The sequence below is a fragment of the Salvelinus fontinalis genome, chromosome 39 (assembly GCF_029448725.1).
Source record: "Salvelinus fontinalis isolate EN_2023a chromosome 39, ASM2944872v1, whole genome shotgun sequence".
NCBI classification, from domain to species: domain Eukaryota; kingdom Metazoa; phylum Chordata; class Actinopteri; order Salmoniformes; family Salmonidae; genus Salvelinus; species Salvelinus fontinalis.
In genome coordinates this window covers 27,567,773-27,587,941 of record NC_074703.1, presented here as the reverse complement: position 1 = coordinate 27,587,941, position 20,169 = coordinate 27,567,773, and the positions used below count along the sequence as shown (strand labels likewise).

The window sequence follows — 20,169 nt, the reverse complement described above, 5'->3', positions numbered from 1 at the left end:
ACTCACTGTCTCCTATAGTATAACGTGGTCAACATGACTCACTGTCTCCTATAGTATAACGTGGTCAACAACATGACTCACTGTCTCCTATAGTATAACGTGGTCAACATGACTCACTGTCTCCTATAGTATAACGTGGTCAACAACATGACTCACTGTCTCCTATAGTATAACGTGGTCAACATGACTCACTGTCTCCTATAGTATAACGTGGTCAACATGACTCACTGTCTCCTATAGTATAACGTGGTCAACATGACTCACTGTCTCCTATAGTATAACGTGGTCAACAACATGACTCACTGTCTCCTATAGTATAACGTGGTCAACAACATGACTCACTGTCTCCTATAGTATAACGTGGTCAACAACATGACTCACTGTCTCCTATAGTATAACGTGGTCAACAACATGACTCACTGTCTCCTATAGTATAACGTGGTCAACATGACTCACTGTCTCCTATAGTATAACGTGGTCAACATGACTCACTGTCTCCTATAGTATAACGTGGTCAACATGACTCACTGTCTCCTATAGTATAACGTGGTCAACATGACTCACTGTCTCCTATAGTATAACGTGGTCAACAACATGACTCACTGTCTCCTATAGTATAACGTGGTCAACATGACTCACTGTCTCCTATAGTATAACGTGGTCAGCAACATGACTCACTGTCTCCTATAGTATAACGTGGTCAACAACATGACTCACTGTCTCCTATAGTATAACGTGGTCAACATGACTCACTGTCTCCTATAGTATAACGTGGTCAACATGACTCACTGTCTCCTATAGTATAACGTGGTCAACAACATGACTCACTGTCTCCTATAGTATAACGTGGTCAACAACATGACTCACTGTCTCCTATAGTATAACGTGGTCAACAACATGACTCACTGTCTCCTATAGTATAACGTGGTCAACATGACTCACTGTCTCCTATAGTATAACGTGGTCAACAACATGACTCACTGTCTCCTATAGTATAACGTGGTCAACATGACTCACTGTCTCCTATAGTATAACGTGGTCAACATGACTCACTGTCTCCTATAGTATAACGTGGTCAACATGACTCACTGTCTCCTATAGTATAACGTGGTCAACATGACTCACTGTCTCCTATAGTATAACGTGGTCAACATGACTCACTGTCTCCTATAGTATAACGTGGTCAACAACATGACTCACTGTCTCCTATAGTATAACGTGGTCAACATGACTCACTGTCTCCTATAGTATAACGTGGTCAACAACATGACTCACTGTCTCCTATAGTATAACGTGGTCAACATGACTCACTGTCTCCTATAGTATAACGTGGTCAACATGACTCACTGTCTCCTATAGTATAACGTGGTCAACATGACTCACTGTCTCCTATAGTATAACGTGGTCAACAACATGACTCACTGTCTCCTATAGTATAACGTGGTCAACAACATGACTCACTGTCTCCTATAGTATAACGTGGTCAACATGACTCACTGTCTCCTATAGTATAACGTGGTCAACAACATGACTCACTGTCTCCTATAGTATAACGTGGTCAACAACATGACTCACTGTCTCCTATAGTATAACGTGGTCAACATGACTCACTGTCTCCTATAGTATAACGTGGTCAACATGACTCACTGTCTCCTATAGTATAACGTGGTCAACAACATGACTCACTGTCTCCTATAGTATAACGTGGTCAACAACATGACTCACTGTCTCCTATAGTATAACGTGGTCAACATGACTCACTGTCTCCTATAGTATAACGTGGTCAACATGACTCACTGTCTCCTATAGTATAACGTGGTCAACATGACTCACTGTCTCCTATAGTATAACGTGGTCAACATGACTCACTGTCTCCTATAGTATAACGTGGTCAACAACATGACTCACTGTCTCCTATAGTATAACGTGGTCAACATGACTCACTGTCTCCTATAGTATAACGTGGTAACAACATGACTCACTGTCTCCTATAGTATAACGTGGTCAACAACATGACTCACTGTCTCCTATAGTATAACGTGGTCAACATGACTCACTGTCTCCTATAGTATAACGTGGTCAACAACATGACTCACTGTCTCCTATAGTATAACGTGGTCAACATGACTCACTGTCTCCTATAGTATAACGTGGTCAACAACATGACTCACTGTCTCCTATAGTATAACGTGGTCAACATGACTCACTGTCTCCTATAGTATAACGTGGTCAGCAACATGACTCACTGTCTCCTATAGTATAACGTGGTCAACATGACTCACTGTCTCCTATAGTATAACGTGGTCAACATGACTCACTGTCTCCTATAGTATAACGTGGTCAACAACATGACTCACTGTCTCCTATAGTATAACGTGGTCAACAACATGACTCACTGTCTCCTATAGTATAACGTGGTCAACATGACTCACTGTCTCCTATAGTATAACGTGGTCAACATGACTCACTGTCTCCTATAGTATAACGTGGTCAACATGACTCACTGTCTCCTATAGTATAACGTGGTCAACAACATGACTCACTGTCTCCTATAGTATAACGTGGTCAACATGACTCACTGTCTCCTATAGTATAACGTGGTCAACAACATGACTCACTGTCTCCTATAGTATAACGTGGTCAACATGACTCACTGTCTCCTATAGTATAACGTGGTCAACATGACTCACTGTCTCCTATAGTATAACGTGGTCAACAACATGACTCACTGTCTCCTATAGTATAACGTGGTCAACAACATGACTCACTGTCTCCTATAGTATAACGTGGTCAACAACATGACTCACTGTCTCCTATAGTATAACGTGGTCAACAACATGACTCACTGTCTCCTATAGTATAACGTGGTCAACAACATGACTCACTGTCTCCTATAGTATAACGTGGTCAACAACATGACTCACTGTCTCCTATAGTATAACGTGGTCAACAACATGACTCACTGTCTCCTATAGTATAACGTGGTCAACAACATGACTCACTGTCTCCTATAGTATAACGTGGTCAACATGACTCACTGTCTCCTATAGTATAACGTGGTCAACATGACTCACTGTCTCCTATAGTATAACGTGGTCAACATGACTCACTGTCTCCTATAGTATAACGTGGTCAACATGACTCACTGTCTCCTATAGTATAACGTGGTCAACAACATGACTCACTGTCTCCTATAGTATAACGTGGTCAACAACATGACTCACTGTCTCCTATAGTATAACGTGGTCAACATGACTCACTGTCTCCTATAGTATAACGTGGTCACAACATGACTCACTGTCTCCTATAGTATAACGTGGTCAACAACATGACTCACTGTCTCCTATAGTATAACGTGGTCAACATGACTCACTGTCTCCTATAGTATAACGTGGTCAACATGACTCACTGTCTCCTATAGTATAACGTGGTCAACAACATGACTCACTGTCTCCTATAGTATAACGTGGTCAACAACATGACTCACTGTCTCCTATAGTATAACGTGGTCAACAACATGACTCACTGTCTCCTATAGTATAACGTGGTCAACATGACTCACTGTCTCCTATAGTATAACGTGGTCAACAACATGACTCACTGTCTCCTATAGTATAACGTGGTCAACATGACTCACTGTCTCCTATAGTATAACGTGGTCAACATGACTCACTGTCTCCTATAGTATAACGTGGTCAACATGACTCACTGTCTCCTATAGTATAACGTGGTCAACATGACTCACTGTCTCCTATAGTATAACGTGGTCACAACATGACTCACTGTCTCCTATAGTATAACGTGGTCAACAACATGACTCACTGTCTCCTATAGTATAACGTGGTCAACATGACTCACTGTCTCCTATAGTATAACGTGGTCAACATGACTCACTGTCTCCTATAGTATAACGTGGTCAACATGACTCACTGTCTCCTATAGTATAACGTGGTCAACATGACTCACTGTCTCCTATAGTATAACGTGGTCAACAACATGACTCACTGTCTCCTATAGTATAACGTGGTCAACATGACTCACTGTCTCCTATAGTATAACGTGGTCAACAACATGACTCACTGTCTCCTATAGTATAACGTGGTCAACATGACTCACTGTCTCCTATAGTATAACGTGGTCAACATGACTCACTGTCTCCTATAGTATAACGTGGTCAACATGACTCACTGTCTCCTATAGTATAACGTGGTCAACACATGACTCACTGTCTCCTATAGTATAACGTGGTCAACAACATGACTCACTGTCTCCTATAGTATAACGTGGTCAACAACATGACTCACTGTCTCCTATAGTATAACGTGGTCAACATGACTCACTGTCTCCTATAGTATAACGTGGTCAACAACATGACTCACTGTCTCCTATAGTATAACGTGGTCAACAACATGACTCACTGTCTCCTATAGTATAACGTGGTCAACATGACTCACTGTCTCCTATAGTATAACGTGGTCACACATGACTCACTGTCTCCTATAGTATAACGTGGTCAACAACATGACTCACTGTCTCCTATAGTATAACGTGGTCAACATGACTCACTGTCTCCTATAGTATAACGTGGTCAACATGACTCACTGTCTCCTATAGTATAACGTGGTCAACATGACTCACTGTCTCCTATAGTATAACGTGGTCAACATGACTCACTGTCTCCTATAGTATAACGTGGTCAACATGACTCACTGTCTCCTATAGTATAACGTGGTCAACAACATGACTCACTGTCTCCTATAGTATAACGTGGTCAACATGACTCACTGTCTCCTATAGTATAACGTGGTCAACAACATGACTCACTGTCTCCTATAGTATAACGTGGTCAACAACATGACTCACTGTCTCCTATAGTATAACGTGGTCAACATGACTCACTGTCTCCTATAGTATAACGTGGTCAACATGACTCACTGTCTCCTATAGTATAACGTGGTCAACATGACTCACTGTCTCCTATAGTATAACGTGGTCAACAACATGACTCACTGTCTCCTATAGTATAACGTGGTCAACATGACTCACTGTCTCCTATAGTATAACGTGGTCAACAACATGACTCACTGTCTCCTATAGTATAACGTGGTCAACAACATGACTCACTGTCTCCTATAGTATAACGTGGTCAACATGACTCACTGTCTCCTATAGTATAACGTGGTCAACATGACTCACTGTCTCCTATAGTATAACGTGGTCAACACATGACTCACTGTCTCCTATAGTATAACGTGGTCAACAACATGACTCACTGTCTCCTATAGTATAACGTGGTCAACATGACTCACTGTCTCCTATAGTATAACGTGGTCAACATGACTCACTGTCTCCTATAGTATAACGTGGTCAACATGACTCACTGTCTCCTATAGTATAACGTGGTCAACATGACTCACTGTCTCCTATAGTATAACGTGGTCAACAACATGACTCACTGTCTCCTATAGTATAACGTGGTCAACATGACTCACTGTCTCCTATAGTATAACGTGGTCAACAACATGACTCACTGTCTCCTATAGTATAACGTGGTCAACAACATGACTCACTGTCTCCTATAGTATAACGTGGTCAACATGACTCACTGTCTCCTATAGTATAACGTGGTCAACAACATGACTCACTGTCTCCTATAGTATAACGTGGTCAACATGACTCACTGTCTCCTATAGTATAACGTGGTCAACAACATGACTCACTGTCTCCTATAGTATAACGTGGTCAACATGACTCACTGTCTCCTATAGTATAACGTGTCACAACATGACTCACTGTCTCCTATAGTATAACGTGGTCAACATGACTCACTGTCTCCTATAGTATAACGTGGTCAACATGACTCACTGTCTCCTATAGTATAACGTGGTCAACAACATGACTCACTGTCTCCTATAGTATAACGTGGTCAACAACATGACTCACTGTCTCCTATAGTATAACGTGGTCAACATGACTCACTGTCTCCTATAGTATAACGTGGTCAACATGACTCACTGTCTCCTATAGTATAACGTGGTCAACATGACTCACTGTCTCCTATAGTATAACGTGGTCAACAACATGACTCACTGTCTCCTATAGTATAACGTGGTCAACATGACTCACTGTCTCCTATAGTATAACGTGGTCAACAACATGACTCACTGTCTCCTATAGTATAACGTGGTCAACATGACTCACTGTCTCCTATAGTATAACGTGGTCAACATGACTCACTGTCTCCTATAGTATAACGTGGTCAACAACATGACTCACTGTCTCCTATAGTATAACGTGGTCAACAACATGACTCACTGTCTCCTATAGTATAACGTGGTCAACAACATGACTCACTGTCTCCTATAGTATAACGTGGTCAACAACATGACTCACTGTCTCCTATAGTATAACGTGGTCAACATGACTCACTGTCTCCTATAGTATAACGTGGTCAACATGACTCACTGTCTCCTATAGTATAACGTGGTCAACATGACTCACTGTCTCCTATAGTATAACGTGGTCACAACATGACTCACTGTCTCCTATAGTATAACGTGGTCAACAACATGACTCACTGTCTCCTATAGTATAACGTGGTCAACAACATGACTCACTGTCTCCTATAGTATAACGTGGTCAACAACATGACTCACTGTCTCCTATAGTATAACGTGGTCAACATGACTCACTGTCTCCTATAGTATAACGTGGTCACAACATGACTCACTGTCTCCTATAGTATAACGTGGTCAACAACATGACTCACTGTCTCCTATAGTATAACGTGGTCAACACATGACTCACTGTCTCCTATAGTATAACGTGGTCAACATGACTCACTGTCTCCTATAGTATAACGTGGTCACACATGACTCACTGTCTCCTATAGTATAACGTGGTCAACATGACTCACTGTCTCCTATAGTATAACGTGGTCAACATGACTCACTGTCTCCTATAGTATAACGTGGTCAACATGACTCACTGTCTCCTATAGTATAACGTGGTCAACATGACTCACTGTCTCCTATAGTATAACGTGGTCAACATGACTCACTGTCTCCTATAGTATAACGTGGTCAACATGACTCACTGTCTCCTATAGTATAACGTGGTCAACAACATGACTCACTGTCTCCTATAGTATAACGTGGTCAACAACATGACTCACTGTCTCCTATAGTATAACGTGGTCAACAACATGACTCACTGTCTCCTATAGTATAACGTGGTCAACATGACTCACTGTCTCCTATAGTATAACGTGGTCACAACATGACTCACTGTCTCCTATAGTATAACGTGGTCAACAACATGACTCACTGTCTCCTATAGTATAACGTGGTCAACAACATGACTCACTGTCTCCTATAGTATAACGTGGTCAACATGACTCACTGTCTCCTATAGTATAACGTGGTCAACAACATGACTCACTGTCTCCTATAGTATAACGTGGTCAACATGACTCACTGTCTCCTATAGTATAACGTGGTCAACATGACTCACTGTCTCCTATAGTATAACGTGGTCAACATGACTCACTGTCTCCTATAGTATAACGTGGTCAACATGACTCACTGTCTCCTATAGTATAACGTGGTCAACAACATGACTCACTGTCTCCTATAGTATAACGTGGTCAACAACATGACTCACTGTCTCCTATAGTATAACGTGGTCAACATGACTCACTGTCTCCTATAGTATAACGTGGTCAACATGACTCACTGTCTCCTATAGTATAACGTGGTCAACATGACTCACTGTCTCCTATAGTATAACGTGGTCAACATGACTCACTGTCTCCTATAGTATAACGTGGTCAACAACATGACTCACTGTCTCCTATAGTATAACGTGGTCAACATGACTCACTGTCTCCTATAGTATAACGTGGTCAACAACATGACTCACTGTCTCCTATAGTATAACGTGGTCAACATGACTCACTGTCTCCTATAGTATAACGTGGTCAACATGACTCACTGTCTCCTATAGTATAACGTGGTCAACATGACTCACTGTCTCCTATAGTATAACGTGGTCAACAACATGACTCACTGTCTCCTATAGTATAACGTGGTCAACAACATGACTCACTGTCTCCTATAGTATAACGTGGTCAACAACATGACTCACTGTCTCCTATAGTATAACGTGGTCAACATGACTCACTGTCTCCTATAGTATAACGTGGTCAACAACATGACTCACTGTCTCCTATAGTATAACGTGGTCAACAACATGACTCACTGTCTCCTATAGTATAACGTGGTCAACATGACTCACTGTCTCCTATAGTATAACGTGGTCAACATGACTCACTGTCTCCTATAGTATAACGTGGTCAACAACATGACTCACTGTCTCCTATAGTATAACGTGGTCAACAACATGACTCACTGTCTCCTATAGTATAACGTGGTCAACATGACTCACTGTCTCCTATAGTATAACGTGGTCAACATGACTCACTGTCTCCTATAGTATAACGTGGTCAACATGACTCACTGTCTCCTATAGTATAACGTGGTCAACATGACTCACTGTCTCCTATAGTATAACGTGGTCAACAACATGACTCACTGTCTCCTATAGTATAACGTGGTCAACATGACTCACTGTCTCCTATAGTATAACGTGGTCAACAACATGACTCACTGTCTCCTATAGTATAACGTGGTCAACAACATGACTCACTGTCTCCTATAGTATAACGTGGTCAACATGACTCACTGTCTCCTATAGTATAACGTGGTCAACATGACTCACTGTCTCCTATAGTATAACGTGGTCAACATGACTCACTGTCTCCTATAGTATAACGTGGTCAACATGACTCACTGTCTCCTATAGTATAACGTGGTCAACAACATGACTCACTGTCTCCTATAGTATAACGTGGTCAACATGACTCACTGTCTCCTATAGTATAACGTGGTCAACAACATTGACTTTTTACTGGTTCCTACTTTGAATAAAAGACACACGGCCCGTCAGACTTGCTCACAGTGGACCGCACCTTTAATATACAACTGCCTGAGTCCATTGTTTCAGCTGTATCTTATCTCTGGACAGGTGGAAAGGCTCCAGCTCAGTCAAATGAAGAGGAAGTTACTGGCCTTCCAAATGCTAACTGACACATACACAAGTCTGGATAATCCAGGTGAAAGTTATGATGCCTTGTTGTATGTCACTTGTTAAATCCACTTCAATCAGTGTAGATGAAGGGGGTGGAGACAGGTTAAAGAAGGAGTTTTAAGCCTTGAGACATGGATTGTGTATGTGTGCCATTCAGAGGGTGAATGGGCAAGACAAAATATTTAAGTGCCTTTGAACGGGGTATGGTAGTAGGTGCCAGGTGCACCAGTTTGTGTCAAGAACTGCAACGCTGCTGGGTTTTTCACACTCAACAGTTTCCCCATATGTATGAAGAATGGTCCACCACCCAAAGGACCTCCAGCCAACTTGACACAACTGTGGGAAACATTGGAGTCAACATGGACCAGCATCCCTGTCGAACGCTTTCAATACCTTGTAGAGTCCATGACCCGACGAGTTGAGGCAGTTCTGAGGGCAATTTTCAGGGGGGGGGGGGCTTTGGGGGCACCTCAATATTAGGAATGTGTTCCTAATGTCTGGTATAATCAGTGTATATGTGCCTCCTGCCAATCTATCTCTCTGAGCTACTGTATGGGCCCTCCATGGGGCCTCCACTGCTACCAGGAACTATGAAGCCTGCAATACACGATGGTACAGGTGAACGATGTCATTTACAAAATAGCCTCCAACACTCCACTCAGCAAATTGGATGTAATCTATCACAGTGCCATCCGTTTTGTCACCAAAGCCCCATATACTACCCACCACTGCGACCTGTATGCTCTCGTTGGCTGGCCCTCGCTACATTTTCGCCAAACCCAGTGGCTCCAGGTCATCTATAAGTCTTTGCTAGGCAAAGCCCCGCCTTATCTCAGCTCACTGGTCTCCATAGCAACACCCACCCGTAGCACACGCTCCAGCAGGTATATTTCACTGGTCATCCCCAAAGCCAACACCTTCTTTGGCCGCCTTTCCTTCCAGTTCTCTGCTGCCAATGACTGGAACGAATTGCAAAAATCACTGAAGACTAATATCTCCCTCACTAACTTTAAACATCAGCTGTCAGAGCAGCTTACCGATCGCTGTACCTGTACACAGCCCATCTGTACACAGCCCATCTGTAAATAGCCCATCTGTAAATAGCACACCCAACTACCTCATATTGTTATTTTGTTGTTGTTGCACCCCAGTATCTCTTCTTGCACATCATCATCTGCACATCCGTCACTCCAATGTTAATGCTAAACTGTAATTATTTCGCAACTATGGCCTATTTATTGCCTTACCTCCCTAAACGTAATACATTTGCACACAATATATACAGATTTTTCTATTGTGTTTTGACTGTACGTTTGTTTATCCAATGTGTAACTCTTTGTTGCTGTTTTTGTCGCACTGCTTTGCTTTAGCTTGGCCAGGTCGCAGTTGTAAATGAGAACTTGTTCTCAACTGGCCTTCCTGGTTAAATAAAGGTGAACTAACCCCAACCCCATTCCTGTGTCAACCCTGTCCACAGTAGCTTCTGTTTGAAGGTGTAAGTACAGACTGAAGAGGCTACTGTATAGCTGTCACCTAGGCCCTATAGTGACACATGTAGAAGTGCTGTGTAGTTGTCCACTAGTCCTATTTGCGGAGTCCCCTTACAACGTACGCACTCTATACATGTCACGTTGCCTACTGTGGAGCTCTGTTGCACGCATTGGCCTATTGAATGGCTTCAATGGACCCATAATAAAACACCAGAGAAGTACAACAAATGTTTCTTTGTTGATCCGACCAACAACAAAACGGATCACTAGAAAGAATTGCTGCTATATCGAGAAGATTTATCTCGATAATAAAAACGGATAGTCAATAGAACCCTAACTAAAAAGAGAGAAGAAGGACTGTGGTGAACTAAACAGAACAACGGAGACAATCGATCATTCGCAGCTTGAACGGTCAGCCTACGTCACAGTCACAACAACGCAGTCAATAAAATACTACCTGAAAACGTATAGAATAAGTCAAGGGCGACTTGTAAAATCCGTCAGTGGCGCGACATTTCTTCTGATATTGTTATAGCGAGATATCCGCAGAACTGTGTGGGGAAAAGTGCCCTGCAAGCACGGCCAATGGTCCACAACGCACTGGTACCAGCCTACCAGGCAAGGCTTCTGACGTCGGTGAAAAACCCTACCATGTGACGAAATGAAAGCAGCCTAGCCTATTAAAATCCTCCTCTTTTCGATGCAAGAAACTACGTGCCAAAACTGCCCATTCATTTGCAATTGCAATGAAAATCTGATTATGGAATACGTCTAAAAATAGCTTAAAACATTATTTGTCGGCATATATCAACTAGACCGTTGGTCAATGGTGCACGTATTAATCCTATAATAATGCTCTTACAGACTGGAGATCTTTACCCAAGTGAGCGAAGACACCAACTAGCAGCTGAAAGCTCCAAACATAAACATTTATTGACGAGGCCCAAGTTACAGTACAAAGTGAATGTAACACGTCAGCACAACAGTGCACTGGGGCGCGTTCAGCATGACGCAACGTTTTGGAACGTTCACATAGCCTATTTCTATGTAGAACAAACATGCGCCTGACAGGTAGAATAAGGAATCACATCAGCTCTATTCCTGACATTTCTATCTGCAACGTTCGAGAACGTTTGGCAACCGAACATGGCCCTGTTTAGTCTATTGGGCGTATTTACGGAAGTGAGCTACAAGTGGACACATTGTAGCAAGTAAAACCACCCGAGTACCGAGTAGTTCGTCTTCTGTTGAATGAGATGTGCACTTAAAATAATACACATTGAAACGCTATTTAAAAGTTGTTTAGTACGCTGACAAATAATCACCTTGACAAAGTCCCCTTCGCTGTGTTCAGAACACTTGCGGCTCGTTGAATACACCTGGAAAGTGGAGTTTTCCAAACTCGTGGAGACAAGATGCATTTGGAAGCAGCCATAGTCGGAATGCGTTAGTTAGTTGACTTGGTCTAGTTCGCCTAACCATAATTGCTTAGATTACAATAATAGAAACATCAAACTAGTAACGTTATTGGGTTTACAACAGGAACTGTTGAAAGTTGGTCACAGTTGGTTTAACAGTAGACTAGCTACTTCCTTACTTCCTTGCTTGGTCATGCATTTAAAGAAACAGCCATGTTGGTAAAACATTATTTAATAGTGCAATCAATATCACTTGGCATTAAAAACATATTCTTTTTTTTTTTAAGTTGCAAATATGTACATCAGTGCCCTTTTACCAGGCAAACGCTATAATGCCAAGCTTAGATTTCTTTGTCAGAAGTTCAAACTCTTTAATATTGCAGCTTCTGGCAATGTAGCCCATCTGTTCAGTCAAATGCCCCCTTCTTCTCTTTCTCCCCCCAACACTCTGGATTCTCCATGGTTCAGGACAAAGAAGTGCTCCGCATTCAACCCATTCTTCTCTATGGCCTCCCTGAGTCTCACTGGAGGCTCTAAGTAATACTGAGAGAGAGAGACAAAGGGAAATATGAACAATATTAGCTAGGCGCTTTCCTTTGCATTGGGTAAAAAAATGAGTTGAAAGAAAATTATAGAGAAAGAGAGAGAGCAGAGGAGTTGGAGGGGGAAGTGTTGGAGAGGATGGAGAGGGAGGAGATGGAGAGGGGGAGATGGAGAGGGGGGAGATGGAAAGGGAGGAGATGGAGAGGGAGGAGATGGAGAGGGAGGAGATGGAGAGGGGGAGATGGAGAGGATGGAGAGGGAGGAGATGGAGAGTGGGAGAAAGAGGGGGGAGAGGGGGAGAAGGAGAGGGGGGAGATGAAGGAGATGGAGAGGGAGGAGATGGATTTTGGAGGGCAACATATATTGTGGATGTAGGCTTATATAATGGCTGAATATATAGAATGCTCACCTCATGAGCTAATGCGAAGGTCCCCCAGTGAATAGCCAGGGAGTGTTTGGCCTTAACGTCCTTATGAATCTCCACAGCCTCCTCTGGGTCCACATGCAGTGACTTCATTACATCTCTAAAGAGAAATAACAATATATGGATCTGGATGAATTTTCATCTGGATGGTTAACAGTGTCCATCCATACCTGGGCAGGACAGGTGTACACTAGTTTCATACCTGGGCAGGACAGCTCTACACTAGTTTCATACCTGGGCAGGACAGCTGTACACTAGTTTCATACCTGGGCAGGACAGCTGTACACTAGTTTCATACCTGGGCAGGACAGCTCTACACTAGTTTCATACCTGGGCAGGACAGCTCTACACTAGTTTCATACCTGGGCAGGACAGGTGTACACTAGTTTCATACCTGGGCAGGTACGCTCCGATGGGTATGGCAGCCAGGTCGAACGGACCAAATCGCCTCCCTATCTCCTGGAAGGAGGAGCAGTAGCCGGTGTCTCCAGCGAAGAAGAAGCGGTTGCAGGGCCCCAGGACAGACCAGCTACCCCACAGCACCCTGTTATTCACATGAAACGGTTTACATTCAGCCCATTTTAGTGGACGCTCTTACCCACACCGACTTACAGTCAGTGCTTTCAACCAAGGTAGGTAAGACAACCACATATCACAGTCATTGAAAGTAAAACTCTCCTCAATAAAGCAGCTATCTGTAAAGTAAGGAAAGCAACCTGTTATCGTCTGTTGGGGTGCGCTTGCACCAGTGCTGGGCTGGGGTGAATACGAACATCACCTTATCCTGGCTGACACCACTGGGGACAGGGCTGGGGACAGCGACAGGGCTGGGGACAGGGCTGGGGACAGCGACAGGGCTGGGGACAGCGACAGGGCTGGGGACAGCGACAGGGCTGGGGACAGCGACAGGGCTGGGGACAGCGACAGGGCTGGGGACAGCGACAGGGCTGGGGACAGCGACACAACTCTCTTCCCACCAGTCCAACTCTATCACGTTCTTACAGCCACAGCTCTGCATCCAGCCCTGGAGTCCCAGAGGGACAAACCAACGCAGCTCGGCGCCGAAGCGCTTATTGAGGCTGCCAACTGAACCTACGTCCAGGTGGTCGTAGTGCGTGTGGCTGATGAGCACAGCATCCACCTGGAAGAAGAACACTTTATTTATCAACTGGAAAAGTCCACGGAAATGTGTTATCTTTTTTAACCCTTGAGACACACACACACACACACACACACACACACACACACACACACACACACACACACACACATACACCTCAAGTGTTTGGAGGCACCTCACCTTGGGTAGTTGATCTACTGTACACGGCGGGCCCCTGAACCTCTTGGGCCCCATGAACTGGAAGGGAGATGCCCTCTGGCTGAAGATGGGGTCAGTGAGGATGACCAGGCCGTCCATCTCTACTAGGACTGATGCGTGGCCCAGCCAGGTCACCCTGAGACCAGACCCCACGGTTCCTGACCCCTGTGGTGTTATGTTGTATATATACAGGACCAGTCAAAAGTGTGGACACACCTACTAAATCCAGGTGGTTTTCTTTATATTTACTATTTTCTACAAGACATCAAAACTATGAAATAACACATATGGAATCATGTAGCAACCAACAAAAAAAAGTGTTAAACATATCAAAATATATTTTAGATTTGAAAGTCTTCAAAGTAGCCACCCTTTACCTTGATGACAGTTTTGCACACCCTTGGCATTCCCTCAACCAGCTTTTATGCTATATATGTATACGTTATATTATTGTTCAATTGTTCTATTGTTTTCATGGACTCCTGGGAACAGTATTGCAGACTAAAAGAGATCAACAAGAAACAACAACATGAAAACAAACCTCAGGGCTCTGGATGAAGTAAGGATCCTGCAGTGGAAGCTGACAGTCTAACTCCTAAACACAGGGACACACAAACGTTTGGTAAATAACAACAAATACCTGGCTGAAAAGGATTCAGCACACCTTTGATGAAAGCACTTCAACTCCTTGTCTGAGGTTGAAAAACATCTTATGTCTAAATCAATATAATTGCATGGGGTTGTCATGCATCATCTACTAGGATACATTTCTATGCAGATTGCTAATGGAATCTGGAATTAACAAGCAACAACAAGGCAAAAAGCCAATATGTTAGAGATGGGATTCGTACCTCTTTGGAGCGGGGTACGTTGCTGTGGTCCTTATCGAGTAGGTAGAACCGGAGCAGGGAGGCAGAGGAGGGGTAGTGCCATGTGGGCCAGGGGTTGGTGAAGCGACCGTTCTTCTCCCTCGTGGATCTGGTTATGACTTCTCCCTTCTCCACATCTTGACCCTCCTGGAACGTCCCCCCTGTCCCCCGGTGGTCCAGGGATGACGTGTTGGGTGTTCGTGGTTTCTCTCCTGTCCCCCGGTGGTCCAGGGATGACGTGTTGGGGGGTCGTGGTTTCTCTCCTGTCCCCCGGTGGTCCAGGGATGACGTGTTGGGTGTTCGTGGTTTCTCTCCTGTCCCCTGGGCTTCCGCCTGCTCTGCCATGGCCTCAAGTTCCTGTTCCTCTGGTCTGTGTGGGACACAACATCAGTTGTTGTGGTGCTATACAGTATCTCTTGACAGAAGTTCTGTGAGTCAACTGGGACGATTTTTCAGACGGGTGCTGCCTAAATGTAGAGCTGAAAACCCATACCAGGAAATTGGACCCATAAGGTTATTGCTCTATAAAGTCATGCAAGATAGCAACAAGACAGGTCACTTAACCATTCGCTAGCCTATCATATAACCTTGGCCAACAACTGTTTCTTATTGTTCCTGTAAACTGGCTACCAGTTTCCTTATAACTTAGGTAAGTCTCACCTTGTGTGTGAAAACTTTTTCCTGGAGTTCAAAGGGCAGTTACTCATATCACCCAACCACAATGGATTGATTCACAGATTCTGGGTAAATATGATTCATTCATTTTGAAAACTTCAAATGGATTACAATAAATCAATTACAACATGATTGAAGCTGCCCGTTATACCAATGATATATCAATACTAACATATGTGGTATTAGTAAGATATAACTATAGAAAACATACCTAAAACATAACCCCTCAAAATGAACACATACATCTATGCATGTCTATAGAACACTCTAATGCAGATATCAGATATGTGCAAACTGACTGTGAATCATCTCTTACTTTATCCTGGTCCAATGAAGAGGTCCCTCCTGCACCTTATCCTGGTACAATGAAGAGGTCCCTCCTGCACCTTATCCTGGTACAATGAAGAGGTCTCCCCTGCACCTTATCCTGGTCCAGTGAAGAGTTCCCTCCTGCACCTTATCCTGGTCCAGTGAAGAGGTCCCTCCTGCACCTTATCCTGGTCCAATGAAGAGGTCTCTCCTGCACCTTATCCTGGTCCAATGAAGAGGTCCCTCCTGCACCTTATCCTGGTCCAATGAAGAGTTCTCTCCTGCACCTTATCCTGGTCCAGTGAAGAGCTCCCTCCTGCACCTTATCCTGGTCCAATGAAGAGTTCCCTCCTGCACCGTATCCTGGTCCAGTGAAGAGGTCCCTCCTGCACCTTATCCTGGTCCAATGAAGAGTACCCTCCTGCACCTTATCCTGGTCCAATGAAGAGTACCCTCCTGCACCTTATCCTGGTCCAGTGAAGAGGTCTCTCCTGCAGGGATTAGAGACGAGCTAAGACTACCTCTTAACAATGTCCTCCTTGTGTCCGGTAAGACCAGCTAGTCCCGCGGGGCTTTCCCTAAAGCTTTTTGTTTCACACAATTCTTCCTCATTGCACTTTATTACTCAGAATTAAGTCTGTCCATATCAATGATTGCCACACACTTATTGCCGTCACTCGGTAGACAGTTGCACTGCATGTCCCTTCCATTACCACCAGGTGTCACTCTCCTTCATTCAGTACAGTGTGTGAGTGATAACCCGAAGCAATAAGCTATCAATGATAATTATGACACAAATAGAAAAACAAACTAGGAGAGACAACACAGTTCCATTTTTTAATGATCATTTTGCCATGCTACAAAACACAGTGGGTTGTTGGCAGTGATGGAATACGTATGAACATTGCTGTACACATCTAAATACACAGTATGGTTTTTCCTCTGGTCAAAAAAATACTAACATTCTGGTAAACACATATTTCCAGAACAGAAAAATGCAAATATCAAAATCGTCCCCGTCCCCCCCCAATGTAAAGTCCGTACAATATGAAGTCATTATGTTTTTAAACAGAAGACCCAATGGGCTCTGACTGGTTGAATCAACAAAATGACGTTCAACCAACGTGGAATAGATGTTGAATTGACGTCTGTGCCCAGTGAGTCATGAATTGTTTCATTCACTGCATAGTTCTTTATAGTGTCTGGTGTTCTGAGACCAAAACACAGGAAATAAGGAATGTTTACATCGTAAATGGAACCAACGGAACCCATTCTAGAACTCCGGGAAAATCAGCATATTCTACAATTGGAAAAAGGAGTTTGGCAAATAATCACATTTTTTCCACTAACAGTTCATTTCTTTAATAAACAATATCTATTCAACTACTTTTTGTACAATTCCTATAGTTTATGAACTCTTTCAAAATGTAGGTAGAAAAAAATATAATGCAAGTTAGAACCCAATAATAATGATTTGTACAATATGATACAATGAGAGAACAGGAAACAGAAGATACAACTTTGGAACCCACACTCTCCTCCTATGAAACATGGCTGACGGACAGCATTGTGTGGTAAACACTGTGCTAGTCTGTTTTCCTCGTTCACAACAACGTGTGGAAGGAAAATTCAGACTGAACTAAGACATTCTACAACAACCACCAGGGGGCCCTGTGCAGATGGACTATTGTTTGCTGGGTGGGAGTCAATTCCCTTTCAGTTCTGTCAATCCAGGAAGCAAAACTGGAATTCCAATTGACTTTCTGAATTGACTGAATATTAAAGTAAATTGGACCCCAAACCTGATGGAACCTGGAACATGATGATGTCACACACCAACGGAATGACTTGGGTTCTTTCAGTACAGCCAGCATGAACAAACACATTATTACAGCTTCCTTGTGGCCGACATCATTTGGCATTTATACATACACACCATCTGTCTGTACTTAGTAGTGGCTAAAGTGACTGTGGCGTACCAAGACGTTGACCCCCCGAGACATGGCCGAAGACTCCAGGCTTGGGGTCAATTCCATTCCGTCAATTCAGAAAGTAAACCAAAATTCCAATTCCATATTTTCCTCATTGAAAAGCATTGAAGAGAATTGGAATGTCAGTGTACTTCCTGAATTGACTTTGGATTGAAATGGAATTGAGGCCCAACCCTGGTGGGCCCACTAACGTTACACACCATAGGAGTCCACAGACATCAGGGCAACATGGACGTCAGCTTCAAACACCCACATGAGTGTTGACGTTAACACCGTTTGAGTTTATAATCAGCACTAGAAGGGATCCGTAAGAGAGATTGGTGAGGAGGTCCGTCATTCAAAGAGACCTCGCTGTTTGGCACATCACCAGCAAGCTAAACTTACACAGGCACTTGGAATTAAAAAGGTAGCGTGGGTCTGTTTGTGCCGTCATGCCAACGCCCTGTCACTCATTGTTTGGCTTGACAATGACAGCAAAGGAGTAGACAAGAGAACAGACTGATCTGGGACCAGGCTAGAAGGTGTTTCACTCCTTCTTTAATTAGGTATCAAATTACCTCAGGAATAAAATAGTGTTATACTGGTGTGTACCTGGTCTACCGTCGCTCCCCTTTCAGGTCAGCTTTCACTATAGCCTGGGTACCAGTCTGCTTGTGCCATCATGCCACTCCTTGTCATGACACAGACTGCACAAACAGATCTGGGACCAGGCTACTTTCAGAACACAGCGTAACTCCGTGTCATGACACAGACTGCACAAACAGATCTGGGACCAGGCTACTTTCAGGACACAGTGTAACTCCTTGTCATGACACAGACTGCACAAACAGATCTGGGACCAGGCTACTTTCAGGACACAGTGTAACTCCTTGTCATGACACAGACTGCACAAACAGATGTGGGACCAGGCTACTTTCAGGACACAGTGTAACTCCTTGTGAAGTAATAAGACATTTTAAAATCATTTTTTTTACATTTATTGCAACAAATCTACAGCCCTTCTGTCTTCAAATGTTTGTTTTTTTTTCATTCAGTTTGGAGGTATAACAAAGTATGACAACATCAACAACATCAACAACATCAACAACAACGGTCAGGTCAAGGTGCAACTGAAGAAGACGACAGTGGTGCGTCCCAAATGGAACACTATTCCCTACGTAATGCACTCATTTTGACCAGAACCCTCTGGGCCCTGGGTCGTTATGCACTCATTTTGACCAGAACCCTCTGAGCCCTGGGTCGTTATCCACTCATTTTGACCAGAACCCTCTGAGCCCTGGGTCGTTATCCACTCATTTTGACCAGAACCCTCTGAGCCCTGGGTCGTTATGCACTCATTTTGACCAGAACCCTCTGGGCCCTGGGTCGTTATGCACTCATTTTGACCAGAACCCTCTGGACCCTGGGTCGTTATGCACTCATTTTGACCAGAACCCTCTGGGCCCTGGGTCGTTATGCACTCATTTTGACCAGAACCCTCTGGGCCCTGGGTCGTTATGCACTCATTTTGACCAGAACCCTCTGGGCCCTGGGTCGTTATGCACTCATTTTGACCAGAATCCTCTGAGCCCTGGGTCGTTATGCACTCATTTTGACCAGAACCCTCTGGGCCCTGGGTCGTTATCCACTCATTTTGACCAGAACCCTCTGAGCCCTGGGTCGTTATGCACTCATTTTGACCAGAACCTTCTGGGCCCTGGGTCGTTATCCACTCATTTTGACCAGAACCCTCTGAGCCCTGGGTCGTTATCCACTCATTTTGACCAGAACCCTCTGGGCCCTGGGTCGTTATGCACTCATTTTGACCAGAACCCTCTGGGCCCTGGGTCATTATCCACTCATTTTGACCAGAACCCTCTGAGCCCTGGGTCGTTATCCACTCATTTTGACCAGAACCCTCTGGGCCCTGGGTCGTTATGCACTCATTTTGACCAGAACCCTCTGGGCCCTGGGTCATTATCCACTCATTTTGACCAGAACCCTCT

The 20,169-nt window shown here is 43.8% G+C and overlaps 3 protein-coding genes across 6 annotated transcripts in view; all 3 read right to left on the bottom strand.

Annotated features, from left to right (window-relative positions):
* Positions 1 to 12,195, bottom strand: part of LOC129838261 (N-acyl-phosphatidylethanolamine-hydrolyzing phospholipase D-like) — a 28,690-nt gene extending 16,495 nt beyond the window's left edge. Inside the window, exon 1 of one of the 2 annotated variants that reach the window (XM_055905086.1) lies at positions 11,963 to 12,195. In XM_055905086.1, coding sequence (XP_055761061.1) covers positions 11,963 to 12,072 — 110 coding nt within the window. In that variant the 5' untranslated portion in view covers positions 12,073 to 12,195. Of the gene's footprint in view, positions 1 to 11,094; positions 11,276 to 11,962 lie in introns of those variants that run through there. The other variant, XM_055905087.1, reaches the window with a different exon arrangement.
* Positions 12,196 to 12,271: 76 nt separating this feature from the next.
* Positions 12,272 to 15,722, bottom strand: LOC129838260 (N-acyl-phosphatidylethanolamine-hydrolyzing phospholipase D-like). The gene is made up of 7 exons (XM_055905085.1): positions 15,192 to 15,722; positions 14,882 to 14,935; positions 14,323 to 14,505; positions 13,739 to 14,163; positions 13,417 to 13,566; positions 13,008 to 13,122; positions 12,272 to 12,598 (listed from the first exon to the last, which is right to left on the bottom strand). The coding sequence occupies exons 1-7, from the start codon at positions 15,552 to 15,554 to the stop codon at positions 12,467 to 12,469; spliced, it is 1,422 nt and encodes a 473-aa protein (XP_055761060.1). The 5' UTR covers positions 15,555 to 15,722; the 3' UTR covers positions 12,272 to 12,466.
* A 1,289-nt stretch (positions 15,723 to 17,011) lies between these two features.
* Positions 17,012 to 20,169, bottom strand: part of frs2a (fibroblast growth factor receptor substrate 2a) — an 89,458-nt gene continuing 86,300 nt past the window's right edge. For all 3 annotated transcript variants that reach the window (XM_055905147.1, XM_055905145.1, XM_055905146.1), the window contains exon 7: positions 17,012 to 20,169. This exon is cut by the window's right edge and continues 1,606 nt beyond it. The gene's annotated coding sequence lies outside the window, so the exon portion shown is untranslated.

What these genes read in the sequence shown, in the direction of transcription:
- LOC129838260 (XM_055905085.1), bottom strand. Translation starts at nt 15,554, where the DNA reads ATGGCAGAGCAGGCGGAAGCCCAGGGGACAGGAGAGAAACCACGAACA. An exon ending in ACTTCATCCAGAGCCCTGAG is followed by an intron (nt 14,506 to 14,881) that starts GTTTGTTTTCAT and finishes ATAACACCACAG; the next exon opens with GGGTCAGGAACCGTGGGGTC. An exon ending in ACCCCAACAGACGATAACAG is followed by an intron (nt 13,567 to 13,738) that starts GTTGCTTTCCTT and finishes TGTGAATAACAG; the next exon opens with GGTGCTGTGGGGTAGCTGGT.